Source organism: Bos indicus x Bos taurus, chromosome 14, assembly GCF_003369695.1.
Source record: "Bos indicus x Bos taurus breed Angus x Brahman F1 hybrid chromosome 14, Bos_hybrid_MaternalHap_v2.0, whole genome shotgun sequence".
Lineage (NCBI taxonomy): Eukaryota > Metazoa > Chordata > Mammalia > Artiodactyla > Bovidae > Bos > Bos indicus x Bos taurus.
In genome coordinates this window covers 34,162,202-34,180,537 of record NC_040089.1, presented here as the reverse complement: position 1 = coordinate 34,180,537, position 18,336 = coordinate 34,162,202, and the positions used below count along the sequence as shown (strand labels likewise).

At 40.8% G+C, this 18,336-nt stretch overlaps 1 protein-coding gene across 4 annotated transcripts in view; it reads left to right on the top strand.

Annotated features, from left to right (window-relative positions):
- The window catches only part of NCOA2 (nuclear receptor coactivator 2), a 285,061-nt gene that overhangs the window by 238,066 nt on the left and 28,659 nt on the right, over window positions 1-18,336 (top strand). For 3 of the 4 annotated variants that reach the window (XM_027561151.1, XM_027561153.1, XM_027561152.1), the window contains 5 exons: window positions 977-1,124; window positions 3,180-4,449; window positions 11,251-11,461; window positions 14,001-14,207; window positions 17,007-17,222. In XM_027561151.1, coding sequence (XP_027416952.1) covers window positions 977-1,124; window positions 3,180-4,449; window positions 11,251-11,461; window positions 14,001-14,207; window positions 17,007-17,222 — 2,052 coding nt within the window. The remainder of the gene's footprint in view (window positions 1-976; window positions 1,125-3,179; window positions 4,450-11,250; window positions 11,462-14,000; window positions 14,208-17,006; window positions 17,223-18,336) is intronic. The other variant, XM_027561154.1, reaches the window with a different exon arrangement.

Below are 18,336 nucleotides of genomic sequence, written 5' to 3'. Positions count from 1 at the left end.
GATGAATGTACTTGGTCACTTTGGGACTGACTATTCCACCCACAAAATTTGTGCTGAGGATTATGTGGTAAAAAATGGCAGTCGTCTTAAAATGGTTTAGGAGGTAAGGTAACTAAACCATGTGGCTGAATCAAATGTTCTTTTTTTTAATATGCAGTATTTGACAGCTTTAAAATGCAGTTGTTTTAAAGATAAATATGAAATTTCGAGAGAAATTATTTTAGCTTAGTGTTATATTTTCTGCTGTAGTCCTGAAAATGGAAATAACTGATGTCATTATCCAGATGTTAAACCAATTCCGTGTCACTCAGAGTTGTGCTTTTATTATTTCCGTTTTCTATTTAGCCTTCTTTTTTCTCTGAAAAGATCCCTGTGGTTGTTTATGTTTTACTTCCTGTTGCCCTGACCACAGAAATAATATGTCTTACACACTGAGAAACAAAATTGGAGAATGGTACTATGATATAATGGATTAAATAGTTTGTAACTTCAAGATGAATATTCAGAGGCTATATTCAGTGTCATAAGTTTTACATAATATTTACTATTGTATTAAAGAGAAATTAAAGGCACATTGTACCCTTTAGAGGTAATCCTGTTTATAACACCATATTACTTCCTAACGTTTCAGACAAATCATTGCAAAACTTTTTTTGAGCTAATAAATTGTTTATACTCTATCTCACCATGATACTGAAGATTTTTAAAAGAATATGGTTGGGGAATCAAAACTTCATTTCGAGGGAAGAAATCCCAGTGTACTGAAATTATTGGCATCTTGAGAGGAAAATAAATATGCTTTTAAAAATGGATAATGGATAATGTTCTGTCATAAAGTATTACTTACAACTCTCTTCAGCCTGCTGGGAGGAAGATATTAAACTTAACCAAGTTGATTACTGTTATCATGTCTGGTCCCACCCCCGCCCCCAGTTTTGTTTCTAACCATGCATTCTGCTTCCTTGCTCGCCTGCAGTGCTGAGACAGGGATTGGCATTCAGTCAGATCTACCGTTTTTCCTTGTCTGACGGCACCCTTGTGGCCGCGCAAACGAAGAGCAAGCTCATCCGATCTCAGACTACTAACGAACCTCAGCTCGTGATATCTTTGCATGTGCTGCACAGGTAAGCCTCGTTCTGACACACCATCTCCCCCGCCCAGCTCAGGAGGCCAAGTTCTGAAAGCAGATTTTATCCCAGAGCTTGTCTGCTTGGGTAGACATTTCTGTTGACCAACCCCAGTCATGTAAATATAAATTGATTTGTTATTGGGACTTCCCTGGTGGTCCAGTGGTTTAAGACTTCCAGTGCAAGGGGTAGGGATAGTTCAGTCCCTGTTTAGGAAACTAAGATCCCCCATGCCTCATGGCTGAAAAACCAAAACGGAAGCGGAAATAATGTTGTAGCAAATCCAATAAAGACTTTTAAAATGGTTCACATCAACAAAAAAAGAAAGAGAAAAGTAAACTGTTGGCTAAAAGAAGACAACTTCTGACACTGAAATTCAAATTAAGGCTGCACTTTGAACTTTGGCCTTAAGACTAATACATTTTATTTTATTTATTTATTTATTTAATTTTCTTGGCCGAGCCATGCAGCTTGTGGGATCTTAGTTCCCTGACCAGGGATTGAACCTAGGCCCTCACCAGTGAATACTTGGGAGGCCTAACGACTGGACCACCAGGGAATTCCCAATACTAGAGAATTTTAAAACCTAACTAGAAGGACACAAGCTCACACTTACTGACTGCCTGTCACATCAGAGGAGGAAAATAGATCACTTCCCAGCAGTGACACATCCTGGGCAGGAATTCAGAATGACTTCTGCTCCCATGTGTTTAGATTTGAAACTTTCAAATATACATATACTTATAAAGGAGTATTTTAGATTGTTATTCTCAGCTTTAAATTAACCTTTTGCATTAGACTTTAAATTGAAAGGTAGTAAACATTTCCCCAAAAAATAAAAGTGAGGAAAATTGAATGTTGATTTTTAAAGTAAATATCATAAACCATCTTGTTTTAGAGCACAAATTTAGGGAAATGATTGCATTTCAAGTTATGTAAATATTTATGTGTGTGCTGTATAAAACTTTATGAGTTACTATCAGCAGATATAAAGTTGCTCTAGAGTTCCCTTTTATTACACTTCTCAATTATGTATTTTGTTATTTAGAAATTAAAATCAAGCGGCCCTGTTTGCCAACTCTTAATAAATCCGACCTCAAAACAATCTGAAAGTGATTACAGATGGGCCAGATTGCTCCCCCCTAACTGAAAGCTGATGTTTGATAATTTGTGAAACCTGTTTTGTTTGGATTTGTGAATGCATTTGGTAACTCACGAGTGACTGCCAAGCTGTAAATTAAAGCTCACAGGGCTTGGAAAATTGTCCAGCTTAGAAAGCTGCCCTGAGTGCAGGAGTGGAGTGGGGAAAGCTGCCCTGAGTGCAGGAGTGGAGTGGGGTGGCCTGCGAGTTAGGGACTAAGATCCCAGAGTAAGGGTGATCTGCAGCTCCTCGCATATGGTCTGAGAGGCGCTCACTTGGCCTTCTAGGGGAACCCAGGCAGGGGACTTGTTAGACAGGTAACCGAATTCCCAACACTTTGGGTAACTTTGTTGGCTCGAAAACTTGGAGAGTTTCGAATAGTTGTGGCGGGTTTTTTTTTTCCTCTTAAGGTTTACTATTCATCTTGAGCCAAGTAGCCCACATCAAGCTCCAGGCTCACAGATGGGTCTCTTGTTAGGAATTGTAATCTCTGGCAAATAATTGAAGACAGCTATGCTTGCTTGGGTCATTTCTTTCAGACAGTACAAGCTCCCAGTTATTCATGATAACATACCGGTTAATGAGCAAGGTATAGTATGTAACTGGAACCCTGCTAATGTCTTGTCTAGCAAATACGATGTCAACATGGTAGTAGTCAAATTTAAACACAAACTCCCTCTGTAAAACCACAGACGTCTTAATGAATGGACTGGAAAACATCCCTCTTGGTCCTAAATGCTGCATGTTCAATCTTGCCCATAATTGCAGATGGTTTCATCAAAGTATTATCTTTCTTTTCCTTCCATGTCATCCGTTCTTTTAAAGAAATGAAGCAATCTCATCTTTGAAAATTAATAACAACTTGCTCAGTATCTTCCCTTTCATCTTATATGTCTTTCCTCATCTTACAGAGAGCAGAATGTATGTGTAATGAATCCGGATCTGACTGGACAAGCGATGGGGAAGCCACTGAATCCAATTAGCTCTAGCAGCCCTGCCCACCCGGCCATGTGCAGTGGGAACCCTGGTCAGGATATGACCCTCAGTAGCAATATAAACTTCCCCATGAACGGCCCAAAAGAACAGATGGGCATGCCCATGGGCAGGTTCGGTGGTTCCGGGGGAATGAACCACGTGTCCAGCATGCAAGCAACCACTCCTCAGGGTAGTAACTATGCACTCAAAATGAACAGCCCCTCACAAAGCAGCCCAGGCCTGAATCCGGGACAGCCCAGCTCCATGCTCTCGCCAAGGCATCGCATGAGCCCCGGGGTGGCCGGAAGCCCTCGAATCCCTCCCAGTCAGTTCTCCCCCGCAGGAAGCTTGCATTCCCCCGTGGGAGTTTGCAGCAGCACAGGAAATAGCCATAGCTACACCAACAGTTCCCTCAACGCGCTGCAGGCCCTCAGCGAGGGGCACGGGGTCTCGTTGGGGTCATCGTTGGCCTCCCCAGACCTCAAAATGGGCAATCTGCAAAACTCCCCAGTGAATATGAATCCCCCCCAGCTCAGCAAGATGGGGAGCTTAGACTCCAAAGACTGTTTTGGACTTTACGGGGAGCCTCCAGAAGGGCCAGCTGGGCCAGCGGAGAGCAGCTGCCACCCTGGGGAGCAGAAGGATCCCAGCGAGGCTGGCCTGCCTCCAGCTGGGAGCAATGAGAGACCCGACGGGCAGAGCCGACTCCTCGACAACAAGGGGCAGACCAAACTCCTGCAGCTGCTGACCACCAAATCCGACCAGATAGAGCCCTCGCCGCTGCCCAGCTCTCTGTCAGACACCAACAAGGACTCCACAGGCAGCTTGCCCGGCCCCGGGTCGACGCATGGGACTTCGCTCAAGGAGAAGCATAAGATTTTGCACAGACTCCTGCAGGACAGCAGCTCCCCTGTGGACTTGGCAAAGCTGACAGCAGAAGCCACGGGCAAGGAGCTGAGCCAGGAGGCCAGCAGCACAGCTCCTGGGTCCGAGGCGACCATCAAGCAGGAGCCAGTGAGCCCCAAGAAGAAAGAGAATGCACTACTTCGCTATCTGCTCGATAAAGACGATACTAAAGATATCGGTTTACCAGAAATCACCCCCAAACTTGAGCGACTGGACAGTAAGACGGACCCTGCCAGCAACACGAAATTAATAGCTTTGAAAACTGAGAAGGAGGAGATGAGCTTCGAGCCCAGTGACCAGGTAAGGTTTGTTGAGTGTTCTCCCAAGGGTACTAATTCATAGCCATCAAGGATTTCTCCACAAGGGGCCTGCTGAGGCCTCAGGGGACCTGATGAAAATAAGCCTCCTCCTTGGTGGTTCTTGCTTTGAGACAGAGGTAATTCTCACTGAGGTCGTGAGTTCCAAACACTCTTGCCTAACAAAGAATGGAGTCGTTGTTCAGTCGCTAAAAGTCATGTCCAGTGCTTGAGACCCCACGGACTGCAGCACGCCAGGCTTCCCTGTCCTTCACTATCTCGCAGAGTTTGCTCAAACTCATGTCCATTGAGTCATGATGCCATCCAACCATCTCATCCTCTTCTGCCCCCTTCTCCTCCTGTCCTCAGTCTTTCCCAGCATCAGAGTCTTTCCAGTGAGTCAGCTCTTCCCATCAGGTGGCCAAAGTCTTGGAGCTTGAGCTTCAGCATCAGTCCTTCCAGTTAATATCTGGGGTTGATTTCCCTTAGGATTGACTGGTTTGATCTCCCTGCAGTCCAAGAGACTCTTCAAGAGTTCTCCAGCACCATAATTCAAAAGCATCAATTCTTTGGTGGTCCCTCTTTATGGCCCACCTCTCACATCTATACGTGACTACTGGAAAACCCATAGCTTTGACTATAGGGACCTTTGCTGGCAGAGAATAGAGCAGATGCTGACTTTTATTTTGTGAAGGGCCAAATGGTAATATTTCTTGCCACACACTCTGTAACACAGCTGTTCAGCTCTGCCACCGGAGGGCTACAAAAGCAATCCTAGATGCTAGGGGAACAAGTAAGCCTGCTGTGTTTCAGTCGAACTTTATCGACAGGCACTGATGCTTGAATTTTACACAATTTTCATGTGTCACAAGATATTCTTCTTTTGAAGTTTTTTTCAATTATTAATAACTGTCAATCCCTTCTTAGCTCATGGGCCATACAGAAACAGGTAGCTTTTCACACACAGGGCAGCTGGGCTTTACCAACCCCTGGTATCAGAAGACATCTCACTTGGAAACAATCACTTCCTCGAAAGTGGGTTGGGTCAGAGTAGACTTTAGTAAATGATTTCTTACTTACCTTTCTCTCTTTTTAAGATCAGAGTCTGGCTGGTTTTCAAACTTAATGAAAGTCATTCTGCCTCTCTTTATTCTCAGCCAGGACTTATGCTTGATGCTGAAGAATTTCTTAGGCCATCAGTAAAAACTTATTTAAGGGGAAATAAAGAGGAGAGGAGAGGTAGAATTGGCCTGGGTCTTGGTATAATTGAGCCACCAAATATCAAACATAAGTGCAAAACTGAAATAATAGGTGGTGCTATCTGTTGTTCTTACTTGAAAAATGAATTCCCTGAAAAAAAAAAAATCCAGGATAGCTAAAATAATATTCGAAGTCATCCTTGATGACATGCTGAGGTAGTGACATCACAGGGAAAACGCCAACAGTCTAATATTTTTGTTTATGTTAAAAAAATGAGCCATTACTGACAATAATGGCTGGGCATAAGGGGCTTTCTGGGGAATCAGCAACTGGCTGGGTTCACGATGTCAGGAGCACTGCCTTCAGTCGTGGTGGGTGCGAAGTGAAGAAGCTGCCCGAACCTCTTGACTTAAAGTGGTTCACTGACTTGGCCTTGGAACTTGTTTTGCAAGTGGACACTTTAGGTGTCGCTGTTTCAGGTGTGCACGGGAAGAGGAGAGGTTAGCACCCCTGACCACCCGGGGACCTCCTAGGTGGAGGCTGAGCCTGGGGGCGGCGCTAGGGTGGAGAGGCCTGATGGGCCCCGGCACGGGGCTGGGGCCACACATCCTCTGACAGCCGGGCTCCTTCTGCGTCCTGAGCACAAGCTTTCTGTCCATCTTCCACTCTGATGTCTGGCCCACTACCACCATTCTGTGAGGGCTTTGTGCCATTCAGGAGGGAAACAGCGTCATGGTATAAACACCTTTGGTGATGAATCCTTAAACTTAGCTGTTGGTGCAGAGCTCTCAACACCGGCTACTCTGTGATGCTGTGAGATCATTACATGGGGACTCAGCAGAAACTTAATAACCATATCTTGAATACAGTGTCGTGTAAAACCACACTGACAGCTGCAGACGTTTTAATCTTTTGAGGTTTACTAGATTAGAATACACAGGGCTAGTGGCAGTTCAGAGTGGCAGGCACAGATACTGTCACTCAGGCTTCTTGACACACGCTAGAGGGCAAGATGGTGACTCACGAGGTCCACCTTGGCTTAGTGGCTAAGTGGTTGGTCCCTCCCTCCCGGAACAGTTTATTTCTATCCCTAGACTGAGGCCCTAGGGACTTAAAGGGTATGGAAAGGGGGGCGCTGTTTGGCATTTTTATATTTAGCTATGTGATTACATTAGCTTCATACAAAAAACTAACAAAGGAGAAGGTTTTTTTAAGTCCTTGAGTCACTTGCAGTTTCTAATTGGTATTTATAAGAACGTTTTTAAAATCAAAACTGTCTCACTTTGGGAATTTAAAGCACAGAGTATTATCTGCACAAATCTGTCATTTTGAATGGACACATACAGGCATACACACAGACGTACACACAGTATTTTTTTCTTAATGAAACCCAGTTCCTGGTTTTACCTTCTATCCATTCCCATTTAAAACTCCACCCCAAAAATACTGCTTCAGAGCAATTTTAACATCAAAAACGTTGCAGCTTGAAAAGAAAGGTTACCACAGGAAGTATGCATTACCTAAATTTAGATCAAAGTTAGAATGACTGACTTTAAGGGAAAAAAAAGAAACAGGGATTCTTTCACTCCCCTCCCTCCTTCACTTTTCCCAAATACAGATTGATTCTATCTCCCGTTGACTTCTAGGCACATTTTATCTAAGACTTTTCTTTCATTTCAAGGGAACACAACACATTTTTATTTAGTAAGATAAACTGCTAGCGAGCCTGAACTGCACAGTTAACTTTCTTGTTATTTTGACTCAGAAAAGAACTATTATCGAGTGTGTGTTTAACCTATCACTAACTTATTAAGGGCAGGAAGTACTTCAATGGCGCTGTTATACTGAAAATAGCATTCTTCACTGGGTAGAGTATTTAAACAACGTTTGTTTCTACAGTGTTTCATAACCAACAGGAAACAATGACAGAGAAATTTCCAATATGTTCACTGACTTAAGTTATATACTTATTTACACAAGGGAGCATGTGTAAAGGATACTAACTAAATGGTACTCTTAGGCTTTCTTAATGCTTCTGGGCCACTTATGATGAGGGTTTAGAAATAGTCTGTAGAGAATTTCTTCTTGCTATTTGGCTCCATTAGAAGAGCAAACCATGTTTTAAACTGGTAGTGGCCTGAAAATTTCCCTCCAAACATGGTAGAACTGTGTTACCATTTTTTAAAGCAATTTTCTCTTAGGCAAACGTAAAATTACTAGTTTTTAAAAAATTTTTTGAAACATTGTTTTGTAGTTTATTTGAATACACGTCATTAAAATACATATGTTCTTTCTATTTCCTTCAGGGAACAAATTGATTTGACACATGAAAAATTCATAAAACCAGGAAAATGAAAAATTACAGAAATCAAGTCCAATTTTCATTTTGTAGAACTTTTACAAAAATCTTTCTGACTCATTTTCTGCCTGAAATAGTTTAAACCAGCTCTTCAAATTGATGTGGCTAATTTGAGCGTTCGAAGAGATGCCTAAGCAAAACTTTGAAGTATCTTGGCAAAGCGTTTTAAAGGAAGGCATTAATCTTTTTGTCTTGTGAAGAAATCATGCCTAAGAAAGGAACTAGAAGAACTTTTGATGAGAATTAAAGCTTACAAAAACTTGAGGGAAGAAATGTTTGATCAGAAACTTAGCGTGATCAAATCTACCCCTTCTAGAACTTCCATGACTGCAGAAGAAAATGCCTATAGATGTCAAAGTTTATTGCTAGGCAGCCCAAGGCATATAGATACTCTCCTTGAAGAAGAAAATTTCTTGAAGTAAATTTAAAACAGATTAATTTAAATGTGTACTCCAAAAATAGAGAAGAAATAAACATAGGCAAAGCAATATTAACTCTAGTAGGGAAATTTTCATAATGCATTTTTCTAATGGTGAGCTGAATAAAAATTAGCAGATTATTTGAAATAAAGAACCAAAAACTTGGTTGAAACCATCCAAATGTATTTTAATGTGTGTGTGTGTGGAGAAAGAGATTAATTTTAGCCTTATTTTCAACTCATTATATATATTAAACCCAAGAGTAAATCACAATGAAAAACCACAAGTCCTGTCATTAGAACTCTTTGAAACTATGATAGTTATTTTTCTATTCAAGATGGTTTTAAGTGTCATTTTATCTGAGTGAAAAGAGTAAAGGTAAAAGAGAAAGGTAGGAGTCTAGATCCAGACTATCAATCAGTATTGTAAAAGCTTTCTTTTACACACATCTGGGATTGGGAGCAAATATAAGGGCATTCATTGAGGAAATTAATATACTGTATTTTTATCATCATTTGTATAAATCTGTATTGAGTGTTTCTCATTCAAGGCATCTGCAAAGATTTCTCAAGAAATTACTTATTACTTCTAATGACCCACCCTCTCACTGCGCCACCCACAATTTTAAAATACTCCACACAGATCAGACTGTAGTAGGGAAACTCTCTAATAAACTTCAGTTTATTAGAACCTCTTTCTTACGTCCATAGCTATTTTCAAGACCAACTATAAGGATATTTGTCAATTTTTATAAAACTTTTTTTCTGAGAAATTATAGGAACTTTGTGAGAAAATTGAGTTGATTCTGGGAAGTTTTTTAATTACAGGTTTAAATGGCTGAGGGAACCGTGTTGGCTGAGTGTCCATTGCCGTGTTCCGGGCACTGTCCTCAGAGGGCGTTAGATGTTGATACTGTACTCCTGTTTGTACCTTACATGTTCAGCAAAACATGATAAAGATGGCTTTCCAACAGAGTCACTTTACACATACATTTAACTTTCACAGAATTGTCCATACAGATTCAGGAAAAAAAAGAATAGGTATCTATTAAATGCTTAAGTTGTGTGAGCAGTTTTGCCCACCATTCAACAGACTTGACTCTGTTTTGGTTTGGTTTGGTTTGGTTTGGTTTTGGTTCCCTTGAAGCGCCGACGGTGTGAAAATGCAGCTACAGGCTTTTCCAGCGCAGAATGGTTCCCTCGTGGACTTCAGCAGTTCGGAGTAAAGCCAGAGAGGCAGTGTGCGCTGTCACTCGCTGGCCGTGTTGCCCGTGGGTGGGGGACATACAGTACGCTTCCTTCCTGAGCAGCTCTGAGGATCACTTTGTCTGTGTCTGCCCATACTATAGCATTCTAACTTTAGAACCTAACCCTTACCTAAGATGGAGCTCTCCCAAATTTGATCCCTGCCTCTTTTGTAAGAAACAGATGGCCAAACTAACTAGAAAATGGTCTTATAATTGCTCTAACAGTACATTAGAAATTTCCTGGAAAATGGATCACCAAGTTCTTGCTAAGCTAGTTGACTCTGAAACAAAGAGTCCAATAAAATATCACTTCATTGTATCCTTTCTTACTTGAGAAATTGTGTCCAGTAAAAAGACTTCCTAGATAGATATTACATTTGCCATAAATTGCAAAAAACTTAGTCCAGCTTCTCGTGTGTAGAATAAAACTATAAGCCATTCCGCTTTAAGTAAATTATATCATTTGAATTGCTAGTGTTAGACAAAAGGGTTAGTCATGGTCAAGGATTGAAAGTCCATCAGTGACTTTGGGGAAGTTACCTAACTTGTGTTTTTCCACCTACACATCAGGAAAATCATTCTTACCACTCTCTCCACTAGGAAATAATCTTGGGGTTTAACTTAGCCATTTTCTTGCATGGTTGGCACCATCGGATTTTAAATACTTGGCACCCAGATAGGTTCTACTTGAAAGAACATAAATTCAGTTGAGGTCTCGGGAAGAAAAGCACTAGCTGTGAAATAGGGGTGCTGCATACCATATTATTTTAATGTTGATAATTGAAATTATTTCAGGAAAGGGAAAAGTCATAAGAAACATGTTTGTAGCTTCTGTAAAGTCAAATTAATAGATGCAGTGATTGGAAATGACCTCCTGCCTCCCTGCATTTGTCCCCTAAGCTGATGAGGACTGAGAAAACCAGTGTCATTTGAAACTGAAAGTGTAAGCAGTAAAAAAAAAAATAACACCACTCAAATGGAAAAGACGGGGCTGAGCGGTTCAGGGCTACTTCAAGCTCATTGTGCATTTTACCTCTTGCTCTTAAAAAAAAAAAAAGAAAAAGGAAAGAAAAACAAAGTTCTAAAGGGAAATGACCATTTACTAAATACTGATTTCGTGTAAACTTGGATCATACTTTCCACCCGTTTTTTGTTGTTGTTATTTCTTCAAGCGAGTTAACCACTAAACCTGGGCCTAGACTGTAAATCCTAGTACACACGTGGTTAATTAGAAATACTCATACTCATGATTAATTGAATTATTAGCATAAAATAAAGGGGAATTTATAAATTGCCATTGAATCCCAGTGCTGAAAGAGAGCTTTCTTTCTAATTCAGTCTTCTCTTTTTACCAAGGAGGAAATTAAGGGGCAGGAGATTAAATTATTTGTCCTTTGTCAGTTTAATTTTTTTGTTGTTGTTGTTAAAGATGATCAATAAACAGTGAGGCCCAAGGTTCGCATGTGTCCGCATCTCATTTGGCTCTGGTTCCTTGTACCCTTTAGGCTGCAATTGCGCATGGGCCTGCGGCGCCCACTCTTAGTGTAGGACTGGATAAACTCTTCTGTTTGTTAACTGCAGCCTGGCAGTGAGCTGGACAACTTGGAGGAGATTTTGGATGATTTGCAGAATAGTCAATTACCGCAGCTTTTCCCGGACACGCGGCCAGGCGCCCCTGCTGGATCAGTTGACAAGCAAGCCATCATCAATGACCTCATGCAACTCACGGCTGAAAGCAGTCCCGTGACACCTGTCGGAGCCCAGAAAACAGCAATGCGAATCCCACAGAGCAGTGAGTATGGGGTGTTGACGGTTATGCCAAGAAATTCCCATGTAATCACCATCAGAAACAGGGATTACTGAAATCTGATGCAAACAGCTTAGTCACTTCACAGTTTCTATGGTCAAATAGCACCATCTACTGTCCCAGCCCTTCAAAACAGTAGTCAGAGTGGATTCTAGTCAACGTGGCCTTTCTGCAGGCGCTTGTGGTTGATAGAGTCAGCACAGAGTGAGACTGGCCTGCGTAGATAAAAGTTCTTTGGATGATTGTCATACTTCGCTTCATGTCGGTTACTGCCTTCAGAAATGGAGTTTAAAATAGATTTTATGTGTTTTAATACATGACTAAACACTTAGAAAGTTATGTTTTTAGGAATAATACACTCACTCATAAAAATTTCTTAACCAGAATTGTAAATCTTTATACATGAAAGGGCTATACACATTAAAAATATCTTGTCCTATCTCTTTGGAATCCTCATATAAATATCAGTTTTACATGGAAATTTATCATAGAAATGATTTCTAAATGCATCTTAACTTGTGTGATATAAAGCTAGAAGACCTTAGACTATTTTATAAGATACAGTCTGTATCGCTTTTTCTTTTTTTCCATCCTTCACAGCTTGCAGGATCTCAGTTTCCCAACCAGAGGTTGAATCCTGGCCATAGCAGTGAAAGCCCCTTTCCTAAACACCAGGCCACCAGGGAATTCCCTTTTATTTTATGTTTTTGTAGGTTTAAGATGAAGTCTTTCTTCACTTAGTGAAGTGTGTGAACACTTACTTGGTTTACAAACTTTATAATTCCCTAAAGTTATCCAGTTGCTTTTAGGAGAAGGAAATATCTTTCCTGAACGAGGGATATATCTTATAGACAGACAGAGAACCTCTTTAGTGCTCGGATGATGAACATAATGATTTTTCCCTCTTCAAATACAGTTTGACCCAAAGCTTAGCTGCAGCTGCTGCTAAGTTGCTTCAGTCGTGACCAACTCTGTGCAACCCCATAGACGGCAGCCCACCAGGCTCCGCCATCCCTGGGATTCTCCAGGCAAGAACACTGGAGTGGGTTGCCATTTCCTTCTCCAATGCATGAAAGTGAAAAGTGAAAGTGAAGTTGCTCAGTCATGTCTGACTCTCCGCGACCCCATGGACTGCAGCCTACCAGGCTCCTCCGTCCTTGGGATTCTTCAGGCAAGAGTACTGGAGTGGGTTGCCATTGCCTTCTCCACAAAGCTTAGCATCTGTTCTCAAAGCAGAAATGGCAACCATCAACCAAATTACAATGTATATTTGATTAGTAGATCTTTTCTTAAAGTGATTCCTGGTCTTCCTGAAAAGGGTAAAACAAAACAGAGTTTATGCTGGTTATGTGTTAGACCTGCCAGTTTGTTTGGGAATGGAAGGTTGCTTATGGCCCATGAGAGATCACAAAGTCAGAGAGTTGAGACATGAATAAGAAACACTCTACCAAGCCTATGCTTAAGACCCAGAGGAGTTACTGAAGGGCTGTGTGGAAACTCATGGGTTCTCCCCTTTCTGTACCTCCTGGTGTTGTTCAGACTATTGAATAGCATCCAGGTAGCTAAACCTGAGAAAGTCAGATTAAGTATATCCATAATTTTCATTCCAAATGATAATTCTTCTAAATAGTTTATTTCTCTTACTGATTGTTAAGGACGTTAGTATGTTTAAATGTTCTGTTTCATACTGTTTATATAATTCAAAGAAAATAAACTGCTTGATATTATTTTATATATTTGCTCTATGAATTGCAATCTACAATATCTTTGTTTTTGTAAAAACACTTAGCAAATAACTGGTTGTCTGTGTGATAGTATAGTGCGTTGATGTAGTGCTTACTACACAATAAACTCTTATAAACTAATCATAGAATCCATTTCAAATATAAATAAATCTGGAATTTAAAGAATATGTATTTAGAAGATTTAACAGGCCTTTAGAAGATTTGACAGGGCCTGAGAGCTTTAATACTGACTTTCGGTACCAGAGTTCACACTTAAAGACTTCTAACTTTCAATGAGAGTAGACATTTTTAGCCTAATTCTCTTCCTAGGAAAATCCAGTTAAAATATGACAGTCTCAGTCCAAACCACATGTGTCCAAGTTTGGTGCATTTGGAGATATTTATGGCTTCACAGCTGTGACAAAACAGTATTTCTAAATTCAAATAATATATGAAAAATATATTTGTAGTTTACTTAGCAAATACAGTTGAATATTAGAAGTTGATATTGGGGAGAAAAATATACAATAAATAATAAACATGTTCTCCTTTTTTTTTCCTTTGCTTTATTGCTCTGTGAGGTTGTCAAGAAGTAAATTAGAGACGTGTTGATTAGATTGCAAGTCTGTGTTTGGACACCCATGTTCTTTTTGTCTATGAATTTGTCTTTATGTAAGCAGCTGGTCCCAGACATGCATACCTTTGTGATTTTACAACCGACATTTCCCCTGAACACTGCTTCTGTTACTATTTTCCATTATCCTCTATTAACCTTCAATTTTCATTTGTTTTCTCCCTAGCTTTTAATAACCCACGACCAGGGCAACTGGGCAGGTTATTGCCAAACCAGAATTTCCCACTTGACATCACATTGCAAAGCCCAACGGGCGCTGGACCTTTCCCACCAATCAGAAACAGTAGTCCCTACCCAGTGATACCTCAGCCAGGAATGATGGGTAATCAAGGGATGATAGGAAACCAAGGAAATTTAGGGAACAGTAGCACAGGTAAGGGCTCAAATGGGCTGTCAACTTTTTATTGGTGGGTTATTCAACTTAATGATGTATTCCTCCACATCCAAGTAGTAGAATTTTTCGTGTGAAATTTTTTATGCTAGAAACACATTTGAATGTAAGAAAATTCTGCAGATTTTCACTGTGAGCGTGGTATATGAAGAATTGGAAAGCCTCCCAGTAGGCTGACCTTTTTATGCTGTGATCATTGTTTTTACAAGGGTTCTAGTTGCTCGCTAATCCTACAGTAAAAACTTATTTCACTACTATTCCAGTTACTATTTTAGACCTTGTAGTGCTTTATGTAGAAGAATTTGCTAGCTTTTTGTGATAATCTGCTGACAACCCCAAAAGTGTGTTAGTGTTAATCGCTCAGTCGTGTCCGACTCTTTGCGAACCCATGGGCTATAGCCTTCCAGGCTCCTCTGTCTATGGAATTCTCCAGACAAGAATACTGGAGAGGGTAGCTATTCCCTTCTCTAGAAGATCTTTCCAACTCAGGATAACCCCAAAACTCCCTATTAATTGATGATTTGTGTTTCATGAATTTCAGAATGAAAGTATAAAATTCCACCAACCTTTTATACTTGTAACAATAGCAGTTCTCATTCTGAAAAATATTAATTAAGAAAATGAATTTTAAGTGGTAGTGTGGTTAACCTAATAGTAGCTGATCCCAGAATTCCATTTTTTAAAATGTATAAGGTTGCCTGTGATCTGGTTTGACCCTTGACCTGCTGTGGCTTAAGGTGTCTGCCAAGTTTCCCACGCATATTCCTAAGTGGTAGTCATCCCCATAGCAGCTGCCATACTCCCAAACCTCCTTCCAGTTCAGGCTAGGAATCACTGCAGCAGCATTGATGGCTATAACCACCATGTCCTGTACCCTCTGGGTATCCCGCACCCTTAGGATGCTGAGCTTTCTAATGAAGTCCTGCTCACCGTTTATAACTGGAGACAAAGGCATTGAAAGAAACATGTTACAAAAAGAACTTATATTCATAGGTTTTAATTCTTGGCAGTTTTTTTAGCTTAGTGTGTCATCCCTGTAATCACATTTCCATTCAGATAAGTAAAAATAAGAGTTCAGTTGAAAGAAAAAAGATGGGTTTTTTTTTTTCTTTTAACTTTCTGTTGTTGGTAAGCAGTTCACATGGGAAATGTGAGCTATGTTGTATTAAAATAGTTTATTCATTCAACAGATATTTACTGGGTGCCTACTAGATGTGCCAGACACTGACTACATCACTAATTATTTATTTGCAGAAACAATGCCATATTGATCTTATATTATTTTTAAGATAAAGTATTGATTTATATAAGTAAAATGTTGACTCACATGAAATTCTGTCAGAGAAAAGGAGCCAATAGTTTATTAAAGGTGGCTCCTTATCAGTGAAATGCAACATCTGGGTTCTTGGAGAAACATTAGGAATTTGGAGACATACCTATATTCAAATCTAGGCAGCCTGGAGATGCCTGGCATCCAGACTATAAAGATCAAGCAGTGTCTGTGCTTTGCTTTAAAAAAAAGAAGAAAACATGAAAGAGACTACCCTGGTTATAATTACATTAATATTTCAAATTATGGATTATTTTCCCTTCTGCTTTCTAGACTTTATATAATCTTGTTATATTGATTAGATAATAGATTTTTTGAAAAAGAAAATGTCTTTTCTCCCATATCTTTATATCATTCAAGTCTAGTCTTCAAATGGTTTTTAAAATATGTACTAATATAATACTGTCCTAACTTGTTCAGTCTAATTACACTTAACTCTTCATTGTCCTGATGAGGTACATTCTCATTTCACCAGTGAAAAACCACCCACAATACATGCTCTCCCCATTTCTGAAATATACCCTGTTTTTAGTTATTATCATAATTAAAGTCAATGCAAGTCACATCTTTGAAAGCAGAACTGTTGCACATCCTTTATTAAACACTTCAGAACGAAGGGTCCTCACTTGGGGTTCTTCCCCTTTAGGATACCAAGTTTTAGCCCGTGTCTGGCCATCGCCAGCATCCTGGGGCCAGAGAGAGCAAGCACGTGATCTGCCAGCAGTGTGTGCTCTTCTCACTGGTGTGTGTGGTTGCGCAGCTGTTACTATCTCAAGCGTAAGAGGATTTTTACATATCTGTCCCTACCCAGTCTAGATCTACATCACCAGCAACGAGGTGGTCCAGGCACACCGAGGCAGCCGGCGCTTCCTTGCCGTGACCACAAAGAACCAGAGTGGAAAGATGCTCTCATTCCCCCGGCTTCCAAGGCTGTCTCATTCAGCTTTGAAGCTTAACAAATTGTAATGCTCAGAAAGGGATTTGAGAATTTAAAGTCTGGCCAAGGCTTCACGGGATATTCTCTGTGATTTGGGTTTAGAATTAGAATATTGATTATCAGTTTTTACCTTGTTTTCTCTTGGCCTCACCTCCCATTTGGAAAGTAAAGCATTGACGTGTATATCAGCTAATGTGATTCACTTCCTGAGGAAGGAAGTTGGGGTTCTCCACACGCCACAGCACCTGTCTCTTAAGTACATATGGGAACAACTGTAACAGCTTTTCCGAACTGTAAAGAGTGGCAAGTCTGTGTTGTGAAAAACTTCATAGTAATTGCCAGCTTGTGTTTCTTACCCAAGGCCCACATCTGGCCCGGCGAGGGCGTGAGCTGTCGGGTTAACTGTGTATTAGGAACAACTGTCTGTCTCGTGTAGAGTAAGAGCGTCTAGTGTTCCTGCATGTTGACTATGTTTCCGGTCACCACATCTCTGTCTTCTCTGCCTTGCCTGTAGGCATGATTGGCAGCAATGCTGCCCGGCCCACCATGCCGTCTGGGGAGTGGGCGCCCCAGAGTCCTGCCGTGAGGGTCACCTGTGCTGCTACCAGCAATGCCATGAACCGGCCGATCCAAGGAGGTATGATTCGGAACCCAACAGCCAGCATCCCCATGAGACCCAACAGCCAGCCTGGCCAAAGACAGATGCTTCAACCTCAGGTCATGAATATGGGTAAGGTGGTTCCTGTACTCTTTGCTTTTCAGTTTGATGCATTCTTAGGAGAGAGGAACAGCTCCTTAAGTTCTGTCAGGCTTGTCATTTGCGGTTTAGGGAATACCCCCCGCCCCACCACTGCCCCCCACCACCCTGTGTCAAGCTATCAAATGTGGGATTTTGCTGAAGATCTCTGCACAGGTCATAGAATTGCAGGATTTCCAGTAAAATAAGATAACTCACTACCTTTATGATGTTTCATTTTTGCTTGAAACTATCCAATTTCAACTTTTACAGGGAATGGATTACACTGTAACACTAGAAATATCATATAGATGATATTTTAAAGAAGCATTTCAATGGTACAGCAATGTCCCTAACTCTGCATGGTCATCAGGACCTTAAAATGCAGATTTCTGGGCACTACCCTAGACTAGGTGGGCACGGTGGTAAAGAATGCACTGCCAATGCAGGAGATGTAAGAGAAGCGAGTTCAATCCCTGGGTCAGGAAGATCCCCTTGAGAAGGAAATGGCAGTCCACTCCAGTATTCTTGCCTAGAAAATCCCACGGACAGAGGAGCCTGGCGGGCTATAGTCCATGGGGTCACAAAGAGTCAGACACGACTAAGCACAGCACATTTTACCCTAGACTGTTACACAAGACTCTCCCAGGTCTTCACTGAAAGAGCAGGGTCTTACAGAGCAACTCAGAACATATAAGGATCACTAGAGTTGTTTGGATACAGTTCACATGTTATTAAAATTAATGATCAGACACATTGTTTGATACCATTTATATGAAATGTCCAAAACAGGCAAATCTGTAGATAAAGTAAGATTAGTGGATTCCTAGGGCTGGGGCTTTGTGGGGAGAATGGAGAGTTACTCCTGATTACATTATGAGGTTTTTTGGGGGTGGGAGGATGAAAACATCCTAAAATTGATCATTGTGATGGTTGTACAGCTCTGCAACTACACTAATAGACACTGAATCATAACAGTTTAAGTGAGCTAAGTATATAGTATGTCAATTATATCTCAATAAACGATTATTTTTTAAAAAAACTTAATGTAGCTCATTCTTGTTTCTTAATATTGACATACTAACCTTCCACTTGTCTGTTACCATAA